The sequence below is a fragment of the Apus apus genome, chromosome 22 (assembly GCF_020740795.1).
Source record: "Apus apus isolate bApuApu2 chromosome 22, bApuApu2.pri.cur, whole genome shotgun sequence".
Classification (NCBI taxonomy): domain Eukaryota; kingdom Metazoa; phylum Chordata; class Aves; order Apodiformes; family Apodidae; genus Apus; species Apus apus.
In genome coordinates this window covers 6,464,640-6,485,552 of record NC_067303.1, presented here as the reverse complement: position 1 = coordinate 6,485,552, position 20,913 = coordinate 6,464,640, and the positions used below count along the sequence as shown (strand labels likewise).

The 20,913-nt window shown below is 49.3% G+C and overlaps 1 protein-coding gene across 6 annotated transcripts in view; it reads right to left on the bottom strand.

The window, feature by feature from the left end:
• SIK3 (SIK family kinase 3) overlaps positions 1-20,595 on the bottom strand; it is a 78,663-nt gene extending 58,068 nt beyond the window's left edge. For 2 of the 6 annotated variants that reach the window (XR_007891452.1, XR_007891453.1), the window contains exon 1: positions 20,396-20,595. Coding sequence is in view for 4 of the 6 variants with exons in the window: in XM_051638412.1 (XP_051494372.1) it covers positions 20,396-20,587 (192 nt within the window). In the remaining 2 variants the exon portion in view is untranslated. The remainder of the gene's footprint in view (positions 1-20,395) is intronic. The other 4 variants (XM_051638412.1, XM_051638413.1, XM_051638415.1 and 1 more) reach the window with 2 other exon arrangements.
• Between the last annotated feature and the right edge of the window lie 318 nt (positions 20,596-20,913).

Below are 20,913 nucleotides of genomic sequence, written 5' to 3'. Positions count from 1 at the left end.
GAAGCAACTTGGTCTAGTGGGAGGTGTCCCTGCCCATGAAGGGGGCTGGAACTAGATGATCTTTCAGGTCCCTTCCAACCCAAACCATTCTGTGATTCTATGATCTACTTTCCTTGCCAGGGGTCACTCCTCCTCCACCAAGGCCAAAAGGTCTCAGGAGCAGCCCTGAAAGACTCAAGAGACCTCTTCCCAGGTGAAGTAATCCAGCTGTACTGCTACCAAAGGGAAGAGCAGCCAGGCAGCACACAGCTCACCACCACTTTGCCTCCAGCTCAGAGCACATAAACCAGACCCACTAGCAAAAGCCAACCACGTTCCAATCCATCAGCAAAAACACCTGTGCCCCTGTCCTGCATGAAGGGCACCTCACAGCACTTCTTAGGAGCAGGCAGAAAGCCTCTGACTTCCCCCTGCATCCAGCGAGGAGAAAGCCAAGCCACACAGAAGTGCACCTTGATCCAATGGTCTTTCCCTGTTTGCCAGTTCCAATTTTGCTGGAATTGGGGTAGCAAAGAGAGGAAAGAGGCAAGCAGAGCTGGCACAGCCACAGAGGTCTGTGTGGTGCAGGAGAACCTTGTCTCTCCAGAAACTTCAGCTGCATTAGCTTGACTTTCAGGTACAAAATGAATCCCAGTTTCTATTCTAGTACATACCAAAAATTCCTTAAATGCAACAGCTGCCTCAGGGAAAACAAGAACTTTTCCCTGGTTATGGAATGTGGTAGAGTCTTGGAGACTAAATAACAGTGACATTTCAGATAACTCTAACGGGCTAGGGCCAGTAAGTGCACCTTCTAAAGAAACCACAAGTTTGCCAGGAGTAAGTCACTCCCATCAGCTCCACCAAGGCATCTTTCTTACAAGCTGCAGCTTCCACTCCTCACACATGTTCCTCTTCTCCTACCCAGGCACAACCATCAGGCTCAGAGGTCAAACTATAAAACCTCACTATAAAGTAATTAACTGCTCCATTTTATCACACCAATGGCTAGTGTATCCCAGAGAGCTGCCAAAGACAGACCTATCATTCCAGCAGAATGAACAACTCTGAAAGGCTTTGAAGTTTAACATCACATGAAGAGGAGTTACAGTTTAAATAATACAGCTTCACACCCTAACACAGGCAGATACAGCTGCAGGGTCAGCTGTCAGGAGGGATGTAGCCAAACAGTGCCCAAGTGCTGCAGCCACAGCAGGGCCTGGAGCCAGCAGAGTGACACTGTTATCCCCCACCACTCCAGCTCTGGCACTGGCAGCTCTAAGGCTGAGCTGTGCCCTCTACTATGGAACACATCTCACTTCTGGGCAGTAAGTTTTGCAAGCTGCAAAAGTTCCAAAGAACAGCTATCAAGAGACAAGACCAAGCTGCAGTGCCTGGTACGCAGTGACAGATTCAGAAATGCAAAACCAGCCTGTGTGCTGAGCACTGCCCGTGGAAACCCCAGCAGAGCTGACAGAACAGCAGCAACACGAGGGCAGCACAGCACCTCACAGGGTGAGGATCAAACACCCCAGCCTCCATCCCCAGCCTCTCCAGCCATGCTCTCCTCTCCTTCCCCTTTCACATTCATCACACTGTACTTGGGAAGTCTTGCTTTTCGTCTGTCCGAGGGGAAGCTGGCTGAGGGTAAACAGCTCTGCTCAGTCCCTCTGGGGAAAAAGAAAGAAAAAAGCTTTCCAACGTCACCAAAATGGAATGTGAGGGAACTAAGTGCACTTGGTAGGGAGAGAAAAAGGAGAGCTTCACACTTCAAACAGTTTGTACACAGCACTCATCTGTGGAAAACACAAACAGCAAGTTCAACAATGCATCTGGGCTTGTGCTTGAGATCCCTCTGCTCTGAGGGCCTGAAGAGATATTTTGATTCGTAAAAAAGTTATGTTAATCAAATGAATCATTTGATAGGAATGTACAGTCATCCCAATGCAATGGAAAATCTAGAGATTAAAATGCTCGAGCTACGCATCCAGCATAAAAGGTTAGAGTAACACTTCTTTACAAAGCATTACTCATCCCTGCTTCAGCTGTACATCACTGCAGAGCTGAGGAGACAGGAGGATGAGCAGCATCAGTAACTTATCATCTGCGGTACAAAACAACCAGGTAAGAGTCATAAAAAGCATAAAGCAAGGCCTTAATCACACCAAATGCAAAACTCTTTGTGCAGTAGTCACTCCTAGTCACTGAATCTTCATCACAGATATCATCCAATATCTGAGGCAGGTTTTCAGCTCTACCCTACTCCTACTGGGTCCAAAGACACAGGTAACAGTGGTACTCACACACTTGTGAGAGCATTACAAGAAATTCCCTGTCTTAAAGAGCTGGCAGAGGGTTTGTTGAAGTGCTGTAGTTATTTACCTAAGGAGAAAAAAAAAAAAGAAAACAATGCAAGTCTCCATTGAAAATCACTTGAATTCTGCATTACACACCTGCTTTCCCAGGCTTTTAAAGCTACACTCACAACAAGTGCACAACAACAGAGACCAGAGTTTTCATAGCAGCTGATTAAGGACATTAATTTACAAATATTACACACCAGAGCAATGCTACATACAGCATGAGTTACCCTTTCCAACTTGATATGATGCCCTGACATTTTATGATCTAAAAGGTAGCAGCACACAAACAGATCACTGTCTTGCATGGATCAAGCTCCTGGAGAATGGCAACGCAGAGAGCTCCAAGCACAGGCAGTGAGTTCACCCCGACAGGAGGTAAGCTGGAATCTCTCCCATGCCCCACACCCTCCTGAGACCCCTCCTCAATTGCATGCTGGTCTGTTGAAAAGTAACAAGAAAGCATATGGATAGATCCAAAGATACTCTGCTTCATTACTGAATGCCAGCAGACATACTGCTGTAATTAGCCTCTAGCTCAGATGGAGAATTTGTTTCTGAAAAGTCTTGGAGCCAACAGATCTGGTTATATAAAGCTCAGACCCTTCCTCTTTCCCAGGAGCTGATAGTCTCCCAATGGGTGCCTGGTGGTTGCTAGTAAAACAATCATCCCTCCACAGATGAAGATGCATCTGATCAAAACAGCTTCCCTCTCCAACAGCCTGCTGGTGGTCTAGCCAAAGCTGGCACTGCCAGCCCATGCCCCCTTACAGAGTATCAGCCTTTCCCTCAGAAGAGGTCTTGCTGTGAAAAGCAAGGACCAATCAGCCTAGCGAGTAGGACTGACAGTGCTGCACCCTCCCTTCCACACACAGACAATGTCTCAAAGCCAGCCAGCAAGACAGCACTTCACAGCTGGTTCTCCATAAACCCATCCCCGTGTTCCCTTCCTGTGAGATATCCCACTGCCACCAGGGCAACATCTGTCTCAGCGTACACTACCAACAGAGCTGGCTGACCAGAAAAGCTTCAGTAAGTTACTGAGCACTTACAAATAACTGCAGGTTACTGCTGAACATTCTCTGTATCTTTTATCTAAACGAGATGCTACAGGACTAGGCTTGTTTCATGCAACAACGCCCTTGTAGCTCCTATTCACAACAGCAGGCAGTTGGTCTGTACACCTGAGGGATCACTGCCTTACCTTCACCTTTTACAAACCAATGCCTGAGAAGATACTCTGTCTTCTGAGCTGTGGCTCCCCTTTTCAGTTTCTTTACTAATAAACATGTAGCAGAATCCCCCTCCTCCCCCAAGATTCTGCAAAACTCCTTGTGGTTTCAGCTTTCCTGGAAGCTGTGCTTCCTACCTTGCTAGTTTTTCATATTTCTCTATCTCATTAAGCAATTTAGATACCCAAGTAGTAACTCAGAAGTGAAAGAAATGTTCTTAATCATGAGATCTAAACAATACTGATCCTTTTTCAGCTCATAGCTGCTGATAACCACCTCATTTTCTGGTAAAAGTTGCCTAATACACTACATGATCTTAACACCCCCGATTGTCTGGAGGAGGCCAAACAAACATGTACTTTCCTTGCAGGAGACCAGTTGTTCTCCTGCAGTTGGTTAATTCTTGCAATGGAGATGCATTAATTCAGTAAGCCAGAGTAACTCAGCAGCTTGCAGTCACCTGTAAATAGCCAGGTCCCTGTCCTAAAAAAGCAGTCTAGAGAGACAAGCCAAGGGCAGCAAGCCACAACGGTGGTGAAATCCAGCCAGCCATCCCAGCACACCCTCCAATTATTCCTCAGAAACTCACTGGCTTCTTAGTGAGACTGCAGCTTGAGATGTGCTTCATCCAGCAATTCTCAACACAAAATACATAAACAGTCCCTGGAGCACAGAGGGAAACTGATGCCTATCCCCTCCCAGGGGAGTTCCCTCATCACTAGGCTACAAAATCATGTTGTCTCTTGCTTTCAGGCTTTGATGATACAAATCTTACGTTCCTTCCTACACAGTTACCCCAGTTGGAACATGAGAGGCAGAGCATCCCCTCCCTTATTAGCCTGTAGCTTAGTGATCAGGGCGCTCTCAGAGCCAGTCACGGTTGCCTCAAGGCTCAAGGAGATGGTTCATCTCTGGTATCGCAGCAAATGCAATTTCCCATCTCCCTTTCACTCACCCATGGGGCACCAGCGTTCACCCATGACTGATGACCTCAGGTGCAGCTGAGGAGCCACCTTAGCATTGCTGCCTGACAGGGATCACCAGCAAGTCACCCATTAACTCCTGCATTGGAACAAACAGGCACAATGTTCCCTGTAACTGGAAATTGGCAAGTTCATCTAAGATCTTACCAATTTTTAGTTACAGCAGAGAAATTAACATCAGTTTCTAGACATGCTCTAACCAGCTCTGACAACACTGTCCTAGAGCTCTCCTTACCTACACATTCTATAACTTCAGACAGAAGTCAAACTGTTCCACTGAACTCATCACACTGAGTATACTTGCAAGCTGCAGACTCAAAGTTGTTTCCACTTACAACACGTATTCTTGACACCAAATCTCTGCAAAACATAAATGCCCTCATTCAAGGCCCTTGAAACAGAAGCAAGTTTGACACCACAGAATGAATCTCTTCTCTCAAAGGAAGATAAACATGAAGCAGTGCTGTAAGGATAAGTCAGCTTAAAGACCCAAAATACCTAAGTTTTGGAGGATCAAAAACCACTGCTGAGACCTGAGACACCCCCAGCCCAGCCATCCTCTGCAGCTGCTCCAAGAGCTACAGCAGGACAACACCATGGCCAAGTCCAGCTTGTGGCTGCTGCCTCTGTAAAAAGATGTTTCCTGAGATCTCAGCTGCTGACCCATCCTTTATTCCATACAATAATGATTCACTGGAGTAAATACATCCCACAGAAATGTGAAATGATGGACAACTTTTCCAAAACTACGTTAGTGGTTTTGGAATATTTCCCCAATGACTTCTAATTAGACTTCTGACTTCTAACTTGCTTTTTATCAAATGTGAATCTAGGGTGCATCACAGGTGCATAAAGCAGCTTGCTGAAAGACTGAATCCCAACCTGCATTGATTTATAAGCACATATATCACAGCTGCAGAGTGAGCAAGGGCTTACAGGAACTTTGACTATAATTCTTACTAAAAGGGCACCTCAGACTGACACTCTGAATGTGTCCTGTGGTTGCACATGCAGCCCTGGACAACCAGAAACCTTCCAAGGCAAAGAGGGAAGGGATACGTAGGCAGTCTGACTCCAAAGACACTAAGGAGCATCTGTCATGGAGGCAGGGAGTTAAAGGCTGACTTGTGTCCATGACAACAAACAAAGCTCACTCTCACATTAGGCACCTTCTTTTCAAGAGTTACTCAAAAGCTGGCAGGTAACCACCTCCTAGAAAACAAACTGCTGATGTCTGATGTTATCTTGCTGGTCACTGAACTCAGGGTGACATCGTGAGAGCCTGAGATGTTCTGCACAGCTCCACATTCCTCCTGCTCTGCCAGCCAGGAGGGACCACACAGCTGAAGATGTGTAGCTACTGTCTTTCCAATCATGCTCCCTGAGGCTGAGCTGGCTCCAGGAGTTTGCTTTTCTTTATCCTCACACACCCCAAACTCCAGAAAAGAAAACTGAGAAAGTGAGGCTGACTTTGCAATTGCTCAGTCACTTCCACTGCTCCTGTGCCTTTATTGACAAACTTCCTCCCATCATTTCGTGCAGCACCGATCAGACGCTGGTGCTGACAGTCTGTGCAGCTGGCCAGGCCCCAGAGCCAAGGCAGGGGCCCTCGGGGAGCTCAGAGGGGAGGGCAACTGTGCCCACAGAATGAAAAAACAATCCTGATCATCCCTCATCTGACTGCACAGCTCAGGCCAGTGTCCTGTGACCAAGGACAGGGAATCCCTACTCCAGGTACAAGGGAAGTGCACCCAGTCCACATGCCCCAGATTACAGAAGCAGATCTAATAGTTCGAATTATAATTTAACAAAAAAAAAAACCAAAAACAAAACACCAAAAAAACAACATAAATTGAAATTCAAGCTCTATCACAGCTTTGTGCTGCAATCTCACCCAGTCCTTCAGCCATTTGCTCTCTCCAGGGAACACAGACAGGTTGCCAACCAAGAACTGCACTGTGGGATTAGCCAATGTTTATGAAGTGCTTTAAAGATTAGAAATATCACCTATGTGCTAAATATTTTCCCCGCACTATCAGCCTGAACAGCCACCAAGTATCTCCTATCTGCTCCTGCTGATCTGGAGCTGGTTGCCAAAGGCGTCACTCAACCCGACTCCCAGCCACCGCGCTTGGCATTAACTCCAGGGGCGTTTAGAGACACATCACAGGACAGAATCAGGAAGTACTGACACTGTAACTTCTAAAAACCACGAGCAGAGTAATGACAGCAATATCACCAGAAGAGGCTTAGGGATTTAATTTTTTTAAAGCATTCTCATGTGTGCACAGGAGGCTGGAATACTTTGGAATGATGCCTGACCGTGCAGAGAGGCCCTCACCGTCACTCCCCCCGGCAGGGCTGCCTTGGCAGTGCTCTGAAAAGGTACTTTGTACACATGGGCTTGAAAGGAGCTACATGGATCCCAAAGTCCTTTGTTCCCAAAAAAGCTTTTTGCAGAGCTCTCACAGCATCTGAATTAAGAAATGAGACACGAGCCCAAGCCCACAGGACAGCTGTGGGGCACTGCTCATGTCGTTCATGCTGTGCAGTCTGCAGTGCAACACAGACCAAACAGCGAGGAGATACTTATTTTTGTTCCTTTCTTCCTCTTGTTTCCCTATCACCTAAATTTCTCTTCCAGATGGAGTACAAAGAGACTGTGTCAGAAGCTGCCCACTATCAGCACTATCACAGACTCAGCCGAGCAGTAAGCGTTCAGCTCAAGATTTCACTGTTTCCCGTTAACTCACCTTTTGTCACCCATATTCCATCCATCTCTGAGGACTTACACCACACATAGGTTCACAAAAATTTGAACTACACAGATCTCAGTCTTCCCTTTGGCCCCTGGGTTTGAACCAACAGCATCCAACAACTATTATCAAGCAGTCAGAAAATGAGACATTCAGTTTCAATAATTCACTCTGCACTGGAGAGAGAAGAAAAGCAATGCTGGAAATCCCTCACTTCATATACACCAGCTACTCAAAGTGCTGTCAAGAGGAAGCTGTTGCACAAAACTGTATATATTTGGCTCACGATTTGTCAATGATGAGGAAAACTAACTCTGCAGAAGGATTCCCATAACGTGAGCTCACAGTGGGAACCAGAGAGGCTACTGGAAGGGGAACCTTCCCTGAAATGGATGTCACATTGCAGAGGAGTAGCTTTCACCAGGGTGGCCTGGCTGTGTCCAGACTGCTCAGCCCTTCCAGGGACAGGCTCTCAGCCAAACACAGAACAGGCCTTTGCTCCTGGGTCATGAGCATCCAGACTTGATAGTGCCAAGGGCCAGGCCAGCACCAACACCTGGGCCAGAGCAGCAGGACCTCGCCAGCAAAAATGTATTGTTGCCTCTACGTAGGAGCAGAGCAAGAACTCAAGTGCAGCCCACTTGACCTTGAGTTTTCAGAGCAGCTCCTGACAACCCCAACCAGGCAGAGCAGCCTGTGCTGGAGGAACACCTGCCCGAGTGCTGTGTCTGCTCCACGGCTGCCGAGGGGAACGCTCTGATAGCCAGAGACACAAATACACAAAGCCCAAGGACAGAGGAGCCCACTGCAAAGGAAAAGATTGTCCCCAGCCAAAACAGTGTCACTGCACTGCTTTCTACCTGGAGTGGGGCTGGAGGACAGGCAGCTTGCTAATGCTTCCCTCAATACAGCAACGACTGCAAGAGAACCAAAAACACCTGGGTCATCAGCCAGTTTTCTCTGCAGCCTGGGAGGGTCTTTTGGGGAGGAATTATGTAAAAGATGACAGGAAGCAGACCCTTGCTGGAATGACAGTGCTTTTCCCCATCCATGTGGTAAAAGAAAGCATTTTGCTGTTTACCTCAGACACACAACTTGCTTTAAAATAGCCTGCTTGGGTGCCTCTGCAGAGCTGCTCTTGTTTGGACAAGCACATTTGCTCTGGTGACTATTTGAATGATGACTCACTCGAACAAGCCAGGGCACCCAACCACACACAGCCCCAAACTGCTGACTTAGGGCTTGGGATGCAAATCCACCCGGAAGCTGCATTTCCCTGCTGAGGACTGAGACACCCAGACCTGGTCACTGCTGCACATCCCACCAGGACAGGCCACCACAGTCAGGCTGCTCCAGGCATCGCACATGGCCACACTCCACAGGCTGCTCTGAGCCAGAGCTAAAGGAGAAGCTTTGACCGAGTGTATCTGTATAATTTAATTACATGTGACTATAAATGATATTTGGGGTCAGACTGGTATTGACAATGAAACAGTTAAGTCAACTCTAATGCCATGAGATTAAAAAGTAGAAAATGTAAAGTAGACTGGTAAAACACAGAGCTATAGAGAAAACCCCTGCTTCAGCTGCAGTTCTTGCCTTCAGGACAAATTCAAAGGGAAGATGACAAGAATAAGCAAATTTTATACAATATTCTTGCTCTCATAGCACTTCTAAAGTTGCTTTTCTTTCTTTTAATATTTGTACACTGCAAAACTGACACTTCCACTGTGATGTCTTTGTGCCAGCTGGGCACCTCGTCCCCTGCTCCTCCAGGGCTGCCTGGCCAGTGGCACTTCTCCAGGACTTCCACTTTTGTCTCATGGAGCATGTGAGAGTCACAAACCCGTGACAAGCCCAGCAGTAATTGCCATATCAATTTCGATGCTGCTCCAGCCAGAGCAATGCCTGTAACTGTAAACCATAAACCTTTTAATATCCCGCTCAATTATGAGGAAAAGAACTGGTGAGCAGCAGCACCGTGGAAACCGGCCGGAGCTGCTGCCGTTTATTGCCCCGCGACCTGGGGGCTGGCCAGGGGTGGCCAGAGCATGCAGGGAGAAGGGCTGAGAGACACTGTCAGGGGGTACAGAAGCAGGGACAGCTCTGCCATGTGTGATTGATGATGTCACTGCTGCGCAGCCTTTTCCTTGCTGACCTCCCTGAAAAGCTCAAAAAAGCTGGAACGCACAGAGTGAGAAGACAGATGAAGAAATTGATGGCATGCCATTGGAAAGGGACTGGGGCTAGTGCAGCTCACAGACTGTTTACAAATCCAAGAGAAAGAGCCTAGGAATTAAGCAACTAAATTGGGCAGTGTCATACAAAGTAGTCTTTCAACCACTCTTATTTACAAACAATTATCAAGGAAAGGTAAACAATCCAAATGACTGTTTGGAGTTTATAAAACATTCCCATCCACTGTAGCCTTTAAAAAGCAATCAGATGCTTGGCTGAAGCAAGGACAAGATTGGCAGAGCTCACTTCCAATCCTGAAGTTCCCTGTCACCTTTCCAGCCCTTTACATCACAGGCAGCTTTTCTTGCACACAAATTAAGGGGCAGGGTTTGGAGCTCCTGGCCTCAAGAAGGCTCCCACTTCACTCTGCACAGACCTGACCTGCTTTTGTCTCACCACACTGTGAGCTGGGGTTTGTTGCCATGGTGAAAGTTCTGACACATCTAGTTTTCCCACTAATTTCCTGCTGAACTACAAGCTACCAATGCTCTGCACCTTGTTACACATCAGTAACATGACAAGGAGCCCCCCACCCACCCAAATTAAGAAAGGATTCAGACATATGTTGTCTGTGCCTGGTCACTCTGCCAACACTATTTTTCAAGGCAACTTTAGTTACACCTCTATTAAAATCTCTTGCTTCATCTCTTCCAGGATGGCTTAGGTACTCCATGTCTTCTCAAGACATGCAAGATTTTATATACTTTTTAAAAAGAGTTTATCTTGCATCCTAGTTCTGCCTTTAAATTAAGCCTGAAAAAAGTTCAAGAAAATTGATCATTCAAAAATGCTGCTCTAGAAGAAAAAATGTGCATGCGTGTCCTGAATTCAATGGCAACAACTGATAATCCCATGCTTAGGACAACCTGCCAGCCAAACTTGGGGTGCCAAGTCCTTGCTGTCCCACATGTTCTCCCATCATCTCCCACTCTGACTGGCCAGATGCAAGAGCTCCGGTCCCTGAAACACAAGACTTGTCTAAACCCTGATCTGCAACACAGAATGTGCAGTTCTGCTCTCAGACCAAAGCATGTTGGCATCCTCAAACCAAACATGAATTTTAGGCCTCTCATTTCCCACAACACGTTTTAGAAAAAAATCCAAAGAGCTGCCTCCCCACCCTCCTGGAGACAGAGGCAGTCAGTAAATCTCTTACACTGCTACAGCCTCTTGCAAGAGTCACCCACTAACCTCATGTCCTGAGAAAAAACAAACAGGATTTGCTCACAAAGGAAGATTAGTTTCCCTGTGTTCTCAATCAGCTCTAAGATCCTCAGCTGAAGTTCTCAAAGACAAACCTTGCTGCAAACCTGTGTCCCACAGGCTCCACCAGCACATCTTCAGAAACATTTTTTCATAACTGCCTGTTTTGCTGTCATGGGATTTGGAGCAGAGCACACGAGAGTGACCACTGCCAACAAAAGGATGGACTAAAGAGTGTGTTTCTGCAGGAAACTCACCAGCTGGGGACCACACATGGGCTTTCCAGGTCTCTGAAAGTCTTATCAGTTGGAACTAGACAATTTAATCACCCTCATAATTAGAGGCTGCATCCCATCCTTGTCTTTAAAAAGTTGGTAGTGTCTCAAACCCCGTACTGCATATTTTCCTTTGAGTTCACAAGGAGGTGCTAAGTTCATACCTGCCTGTCTCAATGGTCAACAGTAAGTGAAAACAAGGATCTCTTTTTTTCTGTGGTACTAAATGGGGACCAACAGCACACAAATAACTACAAGTAGAGAGTGAGGCCCACAGTGTCTAGCAAGTGACTCAGAAACAGCAGAAGTGCCTGCTAAGTGGGAAAATACCTATAGTCAGTCTTCACTTGTCTTTTTACTGTGTAATGGGAGTCTCAACTTGGATGAAAAAAAACATTAATATGATGTTCTGACTAAGCAAAGGTTTCCCCATGTACCTCAGCTGCTGTGGGAAGCACGCATCCCTGCAGCTCTGCCAGGGCAGTGGGCACACAACACCCACGCCGCTGCAAACCTGGAGGGAGCTGTGATTTCCTTCTCCACCAGCTCTTGTGTTTTGTTTCTAACAGGATAAAACAGCTGAATTAACCAGCAGAAAGGAAAAGTCCTTGGTTTTCTAATCTCACACTTTCCAAAGCAGCTCAGGTGAAAAACAACCTCCGCAGAGGCCAAATATTGAAATCCTTGTACACAAAAATGAATCAGAATTTTTATTGATTTCCAACAAAATTGTGCTTGAACACAAACAGTTGCCTATAACTGACAAGTGTCTCACTATGTCAAAATGCTCGAGATGCAGTAACACAGATGGGCTTTGTACAGATAAGAACATACTCCTTAATGGCTATTGGGGAACAATTCTATTTGTTTAATGACACATTCACATGTGCAAAATAACAGTACAAACTAAGCTACATAATTCTTGCTAGGGGAGGAGCAAGGGGAAGCCCTACGACCTCAAAAACTGCTGAAACCAGCTACAGCTGTTACCAGCCTCAGGGATGCAGAAGATACTAGACACACAGGAGAAGCTTCCCACAAAAGAACCCTATTGTCTTCTGGCCTCCTGGTAACAAGAAAGCCACCATAAATCAAGTAGCACATTTTCCTTCCATGTTCCTAGGCAGGAGAGGGCAGAACAATTCCCTGCAGCAGGCAGTGCTGGGGGAGCCCTAGCCCCAGCCATCGACCACACTCCAGCCTCACTGATAACCTCAACAGAGCCACTTGCAAGATTACAGCTCAAGGATTTCCTACAAGCACAGCCAGAGAGGAGAGACTAAGTACAAAGACTAGCACTTCTAATCTTCAGTTGCTGTCAGCTTAAGCTAGCATTTAGGAAGCGCAGAAACATGGTCACACTGTGACAGTGAGTGGCCAAAAGGCAAACATTTGTCTACTGCACCAATTATTTCAGTGCAAAAGACTTGGATGTTGTGAAATGCTACAGTGAGTTTTGAGGTGAAACCTCATCAGCTCCAGCTCTTTGCTCATCAGGAAGAAGCTGCCTTAGGTCTCCAAAGACACTGCTCCCTGAGGGGGACCAGAAACACCTGGACTCACCTCATGAGCCTGAACACAGCAGAAAATTCAGAATATTTCAGGCTACATGACCATAGATCCCTGAGGCTTAAAAAAACCCCTCTGCCCACAGCTCAAGGGCCACGTTTTTTTCACACATCCACTGTTACACCTCTGTACATGTTACATACTTACTCCTGCACATAACAATAACATCCTGTGCATGGGAAGAAGCTACCCAGGAAACAATACAGCTAAGAGTCCAAGTCAGCCAGAGTCTGCACAAGCCGGGAAAGACTTGTTTAGGAAAGGAAAACCCATAAGAAAACTCATCCTGCTTGCTGTTGCAGAAATCCACTTTCTCAGCCATGAAAGCACTTGCCTGAGTCTGCTCATCAAAACTACTTCCAACAGGACTAACCATATTTTAAAAGTTATTGGTAGGAGACATGAAACATCCATTTGCTGAAAGGCAGCAGACATACACAACCTCCAAATCCAGACTTTAATTGACACACTTTAATCTGCTGCCGCAGCCCCACATTCTCTCTTATTCCCAGCAGCGCCAAGGCGTGCGCTCTCCTAATGGAGCTCTGACAGTCGTCCTGTGCCTGGCTCTCTGACAAACCACTCTAGCCTCCAGCTCCAGGCCCACAGTCGCATGCTGATACCCTACAGAGACTCCTTTTCTTCTAAATGATCTTCAAAACTCGATAATTAATGTATTATAACTGCATCAGATACTTTAAGAAGTTGAAGGCAGAGCTTGCCATTGCCAAACCATACACAAAAGTGGCAAACACTGAGCAGATACTGAACCAGAATGAAAGCATTAACTTGGACTGTCAGTAATACAGTCACCCTCCATGTTACACAACCTCAAAATTCAGGCCAGTCACTTCATCCATCTGCAGATCAACTCAATGCACACAGATCACCCTCTGCAGACAGCCCAGGCAGGACTCACTGCTCGTGTTGGGAAGCTGAGCACACCAGGCTCCCACTCCACTCTGGGAAAGAAACTGGCAGTTTTGCTCCATTGGCTATTTCAGGGAACACTGAATCACCCTCCAGACAAGCCTCCCTCTCCCACCAGCTGACCCCAGGCATTCCTACCCCAAGCCAGGTCAAACAACCCACTTGAGCTTCACCTTCCACTGCACCAGAACAGCGTTCTCCACATCCATCCACATCCCCACTTTGTTCTCCCACAGCATCTTCCCACCAGCTCCTTCAGACAGATCCTCAGGAACTCCAGCTCCCTGCCTGCCATGGGGAGGTTTTCCCAGCAAAGCTTTCACCTCCAACAGCCTTCCCAAGCTCTGCCCAACACAGAGTGTGAACTCCTGTCCTGGTTTGAGCCAGGATTAAGCCCAGCTGTGGGCAGGACACCAATGCCTGTATTTATACCTTCCATTCATTTCAAACCTTTAATGACCCAAGCACTTCCAGAAGCAGTATCTGCACTCCCACCACCAGCATACAGTAACCAAGTTATGTCAATAACCAAAGCTACCACAGTCACAAGCTACAGACCTCAGCCTCCTTCCCTGTAGTGAAGTTCTGCACCTCACAGGGACGGACACTGGAGTCACTCCCAACACACCTGCACCATGCAAGGACCAGCTCTTTCCTACAGCTCTTTCCTACAGCTCTTCACTGCTACCATAACACCAGACCCAAATGGGAGCTGCCCAGACCAGTACTTGTCCACAGCACTGGATCCGGAGGCTGCCAGCATAACCAGAAGCAACACCAACACTCGAGTGTAACCAGGACATGTGCTGTGTAAGAACAAAACACTTGAGGAGAATATCCAGCAAGATATGCCACCAGATCCCATGGGAAAGCTTATGGGCTCCCAGTGAGGTGCAGCACAGGGGCAGATGCTTGGGCTGCCCCAGAATCTCCTGCCCACCTTCGGAACACTGCTGAGGAGCAGAGCAGAGCCTGGCTGGGCTTCCACCCCACACACTGTGCTATTTCTGAGCACAACGTGCCAGCTCCACTGGGTGTGGGAGTTTGTTTGTGTGGGCTGGTATGATTCGACTACTTTGAAACTTGGCTGAAGCCACATAATTCCCTTTTTATGGAACCCTTTTGATGGCCATTTAACAGAAAGGGTGAGATTTAGCCTCAACTGTAGACACTTAGGGTCACAGTAACTAGAAAAAGAGACATAATGACTAATAATGAATCAGCCTTCAGTGGTTTCTCCATTTAAGTGTTAATGCAGCATATTATATGCCTGGACTGGGATCAGCAGAAAGGGCCCATCTGTAATAACCAGTACAATGGCTTAACTAGAGGATTTCCAAATTGCTCTGCTTAAACCCAGGCAACCTCCAAAGGGAGACACTTGAGTCAGTTTAACCCTTGCTCACATTGGTCTAGCATCTCACTTGGTGCTGACACCAGCAGGACTGACAGACACCAGTGGGACTGACAGACGCCAGCACCTGTCATGCTCACGAGAGGAACCCACAGTTCACATAAAAATCTCTCCAACCAAGGAGAACTTCCATCACAAACTGTCACTTCTACTCTGCTGGCAACACCGGAGCAACTTCCTAAAGCTTTACTTTCAGGGGAAAAACACACAGTCATTACACAATCCCCTCGAAAGAGCAAGAAGGGGTGAGCTGCTCAGGCAGCAGATTTCTACAGCAATTGCACAAGACTGATACACAACCCAGTGAGAGAACATGGGGAAAAAGGAGTTTGGCTGCTGCTTCCCTGCGAAAAGATCTAATACCCAAGGAGCCCAGTCTCCCAGCAACACGCTGCTATTTCCTTATTTCCATCTAACGCAATTCCTCCTTCAAACACCAATGAGAACACAGGCTCTGTGAACCCTAATTAGGGCTCCACAGCATTCACAAAACCTTTGCAAGACACCAACCAAGAAAAAAAGACACCAGTCCCTTTTTGTGTCACAGCTCCCATCAGCAGCAACTATTTCTCCTCACAGAGGCAATCTCTGTGCCTGCCCAAAGACACTGCCAGCCTGTCGACTGGCCTGTTTTGCTCCCACAGCCTCATCTTGACTGGGCACCCCAAAGCTCCAGCACAGCAAGCATCTGGGAGGAAGAGACATGGACAAGAGGTGGAAGGCAGCCAGGCTGAAGAGGTACAAGAGGTGTACCCACCTCACCCTCAATTAAGCTAATAATGACACAGTTGAGAAGTGGGTACTACTTACCTTGGCTCTTTTACACCAGCTCCCCTGCCCAAAAAGGCTCAAGGCAGGGCAAGTGCCACAGGCCCACTCACTCCCCTACCCTGCAGGAACACAGCCCCTCTCAGCTGCCTCTCCTGGCCCCATTTCCACCTGTTTGCACTGCTGGACTCATCAAGCCTGGTCTCAAACTTTGTTGTATTCTTGCATTGGTCTCTTGGTAATTGAATGTTATTTGCTACAGTAAGAAAAACGATGTAAGGAAACATCTAACATCACGACTTCAGCCTGCAGTTGATGCAGTTAATGCCTCTGTGAGATTTAAGAAATATTCCCTCTTATCCCCACAGTGGCAACTATGCTTAGCCAAAGTCCACTGCTAGCTTTCAGGCTTTTAGTAAATCTCCCCACCAAAGGCAAACTATAATACAACTCCCTGGCAGCCCAGAGATGAGAACAAAGGCCTTGTGAGCAGCAGTGTAAGAGAAGCCTGAAGAGCTACCCATGCACAACAACCAGCCTTTCTTGTGGCCAAGAGAGGTAAGAAGCAGGACAGGTGAAGCACTAACACACACTGAAAACCAACATGATTTAAATAAGGTGACTGTGCAGGGCTCCTGCACAGCTGCACACGAAACATGCAGCACCAGCACAGAACCACAACACAATCTCAGCATTCCACCTGCTCAAGGATCACCATGCTCAGCACACTGGCCAGAGGAAGCAAGCTGTGGCCACCACACAGCCACGTGCCTCACTGCTGCCCATTGGGGTAGGAAAGAGCAGGACAGAGCAGCCACCAGCCTTCTCACCCACCAAGCTGAGGGACCTTCATGTTCAAGGAGTGGAAAATCCAGACAAGTCCTGATGGCTTCTCGAGCCTCCCATGTACCAACCTGAGCCTGAGACCTTCCAGAGCCAAAGCTCATCACCCACCAGATCTACCTGCTGGATTTTTTTCCTGGTTTAAGTGTCCCAGTGCCCACCTGCAAGAACTCCAGCACAGAATTTGTTCTGCTGATGACTCTGACACAAAGACAAATCACAGAAACCAAGCCAGTTCTCTCATGGATGGGAACACACTCCCCAAGTACAGGCAGAGATGCCTCTTGTTCCCCAGCAAAGGCTCAGCTCTTTAAAAAGCTAGGAAAAAGATTTTTAAAAATCACCTTAATTCTAGCCTTTCTCCAGTTGTGCTTGCAATGGTAGAAGAAGGGCTCAGTTCTGCCAGGATCAAAGCAGCATGTGTTTGGGTCACAATCCAATAGAACAACTCCAGGCAGCCCCTCAAACAAGCTGCCATGACACACAATCAGTCAAACTTGTTCCTAGCTTTGCCCATTACCTGGCTAGTGTTTAAAATGCTCAGGAACTGACAAATAAGTGGACAACCAGCCTGGAAGAAGTTAAGGCAGCACTAGACAAAGATCACTGGACTGGGGAGGTAGCCATGTTCTCCCAGAACTGTGAACTCTTATCTTCACTTCAAGAGAAAAATGGAGGCAGAAATTAAGACTTATCTCCCAAAGAAACCCTCAACATGTGCAGTGCAAGGGTTTGCACTCCCAGCACAAGGGAAAGCTGAACATTTGCAGTAAGCTATCACTTGCAACAACACTGGAGGGGCAGTCCTCCCTGTCAGGCATGCTCCACAGCCTGGATGAGTCTTCAGTCATGCTGTCACTAGCAGAAGGGAAGGGCCAAGAAGAGCAGAGAGAGCTTTGAGCATTGCAAAGCAGCCTCAGTGGTCCCTCTCCTCCCTCCTTAACCCCAACAGCTCCTGAAGGCTGAAACACAACATCCAGAGAGCACAGGAACATAAGGTACGTGCTCCAGGGGGCACTCATGAAGCCCTCTCTGTTAGCATTCAGACTGACCCTTATGAAAAAATGTGGTGTTAAAAAACTCCAGCATCTGAACAGAGCTGGAATTCTAATGAAGTCACTTGGGTGACTTATAAATGGAAGTTGTGTGGAAAACAATCCATTCAGTAGGTCACTGGGAAGATTTTTAGAACAGAAACAAGAAAGAGTTTCTTGTGAAAGAGGAGAAGAGACAAAGGAAAGGGGGACAGAAGGCAGGAAACAGAAAAGGAGAGAAGCAGCAAGATATCCTGCAGGTGCCCAATTAATCCCAGTCAGAGCAGCAGCCCCAGTTCCTGCCCAGCCATCAGAACAGCTCTCACAGAGCACAAGGTTCCAACTCTGCATAACCAGGGTTTGAATGTAAATCACTGGCTTGGTTAATACATAAATTGTCGACTGTTCCCTTCCATTTCATCAGTTCCAGCAGAGACAATTATGAATACAGGCCTCCTGCCCTTTAGGATGATTAACATTCCCTCTTGTTAGCGTCCCCAACACTGCTGACCCACATCCAACTTGTGAAATTCAGTTATATGTAAACAGCAACGTTCTGTGTCAGCAGCATGTGCCAGAGCACCCAAGCCCAGCACAGGGCACGCAGGCTCCTCTGCTCTGTCAATAAACGTGGTCAGTTTCAAAAGGGCAGGAAAGATCCCAGCCCTTTGATCCAAGAACAGGCTCCAAACTATCCTCTGCTTTTCTTTTTTTTAGGGAAAAGGGGATGAGAGCCAGGAATGCTCAAGCTGTTATCTTCAGATGTCATGTCAAAGCCTGCCTGACCTGGTAAACGTCCATAGGAAAGGAAAAGGGGCTCCAATGTCCCATCAATAGACCACCTTTAAATTCAGGTGCAGCACCAAACTTGAGCCATTCAGGTATTGATTTCACCTTCTCAAAAGAGTCTAAAAAGGCAGGGCACAGCAGATGTTCAAGCCTACACAGATGTCTGCACTGGAATTCCTTTAGAGACCTCAGATGAGGAGCACAGTTCCCAAGGAAGGGCTGTGACGAGCAAACCAGCTTTTCTCCAAGAGACTGTGACACGGGGTCAAGTTTGTGCAGGGATTTGGTGGCTATATTTGATTCTCCTCTGCAGCTACGACTGGGAGAGATCACCTCTGGCAGGGGCTGCCAGCATGCTCAGCAACTGGGCTGCGCTTGTGTTTCCTGATCAAAGAATTCTTTCAGATCCCTGAATGGGACCATTTTGCCAAGGCTTCGCTTTCTAAGGCGCTTCCTCGCAGTCAAACTGTTAAAGTATTACCGTGAGGAAAACAAGCTCTGGGGAGCATTATATTCTGGATTCCTGCTGCCATTTAAAAGCCTTTGCACAAAGATTGTCCCTTTCCGAGGCATTTCACACCAACACCTCCCCTCTAACCTCATGACTTCCAGCCAAGAAGCTCCTCTCTCCTTCCCCACTCCTGTCCCAGAGCCAGCAGAGACAGCCCCGTCAGTGAAGGAAAAGCACTGACAACAGTGCTGGGGGTTTGCAGGCAAAACCCAATCCATTTGCTCACACCCCTCTTCACAGGCTGGGATTTGAAAGGAAACCTGACCTCAGAGTTGAGAAAGCTTCCAGGTCAAGTTTCAGCTCCCAGCCATTCCCGCTCAGCCGAAGGGATGGCAGTAGCTCCAGCACAGGTATTTCCCTGCTCTGAGAGCACTGGGACTGCATCTCCGCCTCGCAGCAGAGTTAGAACCACTCAAAAGACACCTTGACCCAGGGAGGGAGGTGGAAAACAGGAAGGCAACCTGCAGCTACAGGAGTGGTCTCTACTCAAGGGGATCAACCTCCTGCACTTGAACTTACCACCTCTGCTTCTACCAGCAAGGTTCAGCTTTATAATGGGGAGGACAACGGCCCAGCCCTGCACAGAGCAGCAGCCACTGGAGCACAGGTTGGATTACAGGGTCTGGCTGTTGAAGGCACGAAAACAGACATGGGTTTATAACAAGACAGGCAAATACAGCCCCACTCTGAAAAGAACTGTCCAGGAGGTGTTCAGTAATTGGTTTTTAAACAGCCCCTGAAATTAATTTTATTTGGTTATCTGGGCGAGAAGCCAGACTTTCAACAAACGAAAGTAACTTGGGATTTACACTAACATGTCAACCGAACGTAACTTTGGAAATTGACAAGAGGCCAGGGCAGCACAGCACCCAAAACCTCCCGCGGGGCCTCCGTCCCGGGGCTGCCCCACGGAGCCCCGCGCAGCGCCGGGGCCAGCAGGGCCGAGCTCGGGCCTGTCCCCCCGCGCTGCCTCCACCGCAAGACTCACCCCGCAGCTGCTCCTGCAGGAGATGCCCGCACGGCAGGAACCCTCCCCGAGAGCACGACATGACAGGCAGAGCCGCGGCCGCGGGAGCCCTGCTCCTCGCGGCTCTCCGGGCCCGTTCCCAGCCTGCCGGGGCACTCGGGGCCGCCGGCCCGGGAGCCAGGCCCGCACCGGGGGACACCGGAGCCGCTCCCGGGGGCAGCGCCTTTCTCGCCGTGTTCCTGGACGCCTGAAGCGGGAGGAATTCCCGGGAACGCGGTGCGGGCGGCGCTGCCCGCCCGTCAGAGGGCATCCCCGCGGCCCGGGCACGGCCCCCCCCCGGCGGAGGGGGCGGCGGGGCCGGTGACAGCCCCGGGGCCGGTGACAGCCCCGCCGGGACGCGCCGGCAGAGCAGGGTCAGGCCGCGGGGAGCCCCGGCGGGCGCCGAGGGCGGGAGGCGGGCACGGGGAGCCGGGCACGGGGAGCCGGGCTGCCCCCCCCCCCCCGCCCAGCCCCGGTGCGGGAGGGCCGCGGCGGGGCCCCTCACCTTGGTGCGGGTCACCAGGTGCGTGGCCAGCTTGACGACGGCGAAGTTGCCCTTGCCGATGGTCCGCTCCACCTCGTAGTAGCCGATGCGGGCGGGCCCGGGGGGCCGGGGGGGCGGCGGGGCCGGGGGCAGGCGCGGGGCCGGGGGGGGCCCCCCCGCGCCGCCCGCCGCCGCTGCAGCCGCCGCCGCCATCTTGTCGCGAGGAGCGAACCCCCCCGCGGGGCTGCGGCACCGCGTGAGCGCGGCGGGGGGGGCGGGCGGGGGGCGGGCGGTTGCCGCGGCAACCCCGGCGGGCGGCGCCGTGACGTCAGCGCCGCCGTGACGCGCGGGGAGGGGGCGGGGCCGGGGAGGGCGCCCCCGCCTGGAGCGGGACCGGGCGGCACCGGGAGGGCCCCGCTCGGGGGGGGAGCCCGGGAACCCCCCCCCCAACCCCCCCCGCCCTCACCTCGCCGGCAGGGTGACGTCACGGGCGGTAGGATGACGTCACGGCGAGGCTGGCGCCGCCTGCTGGCCAGGCT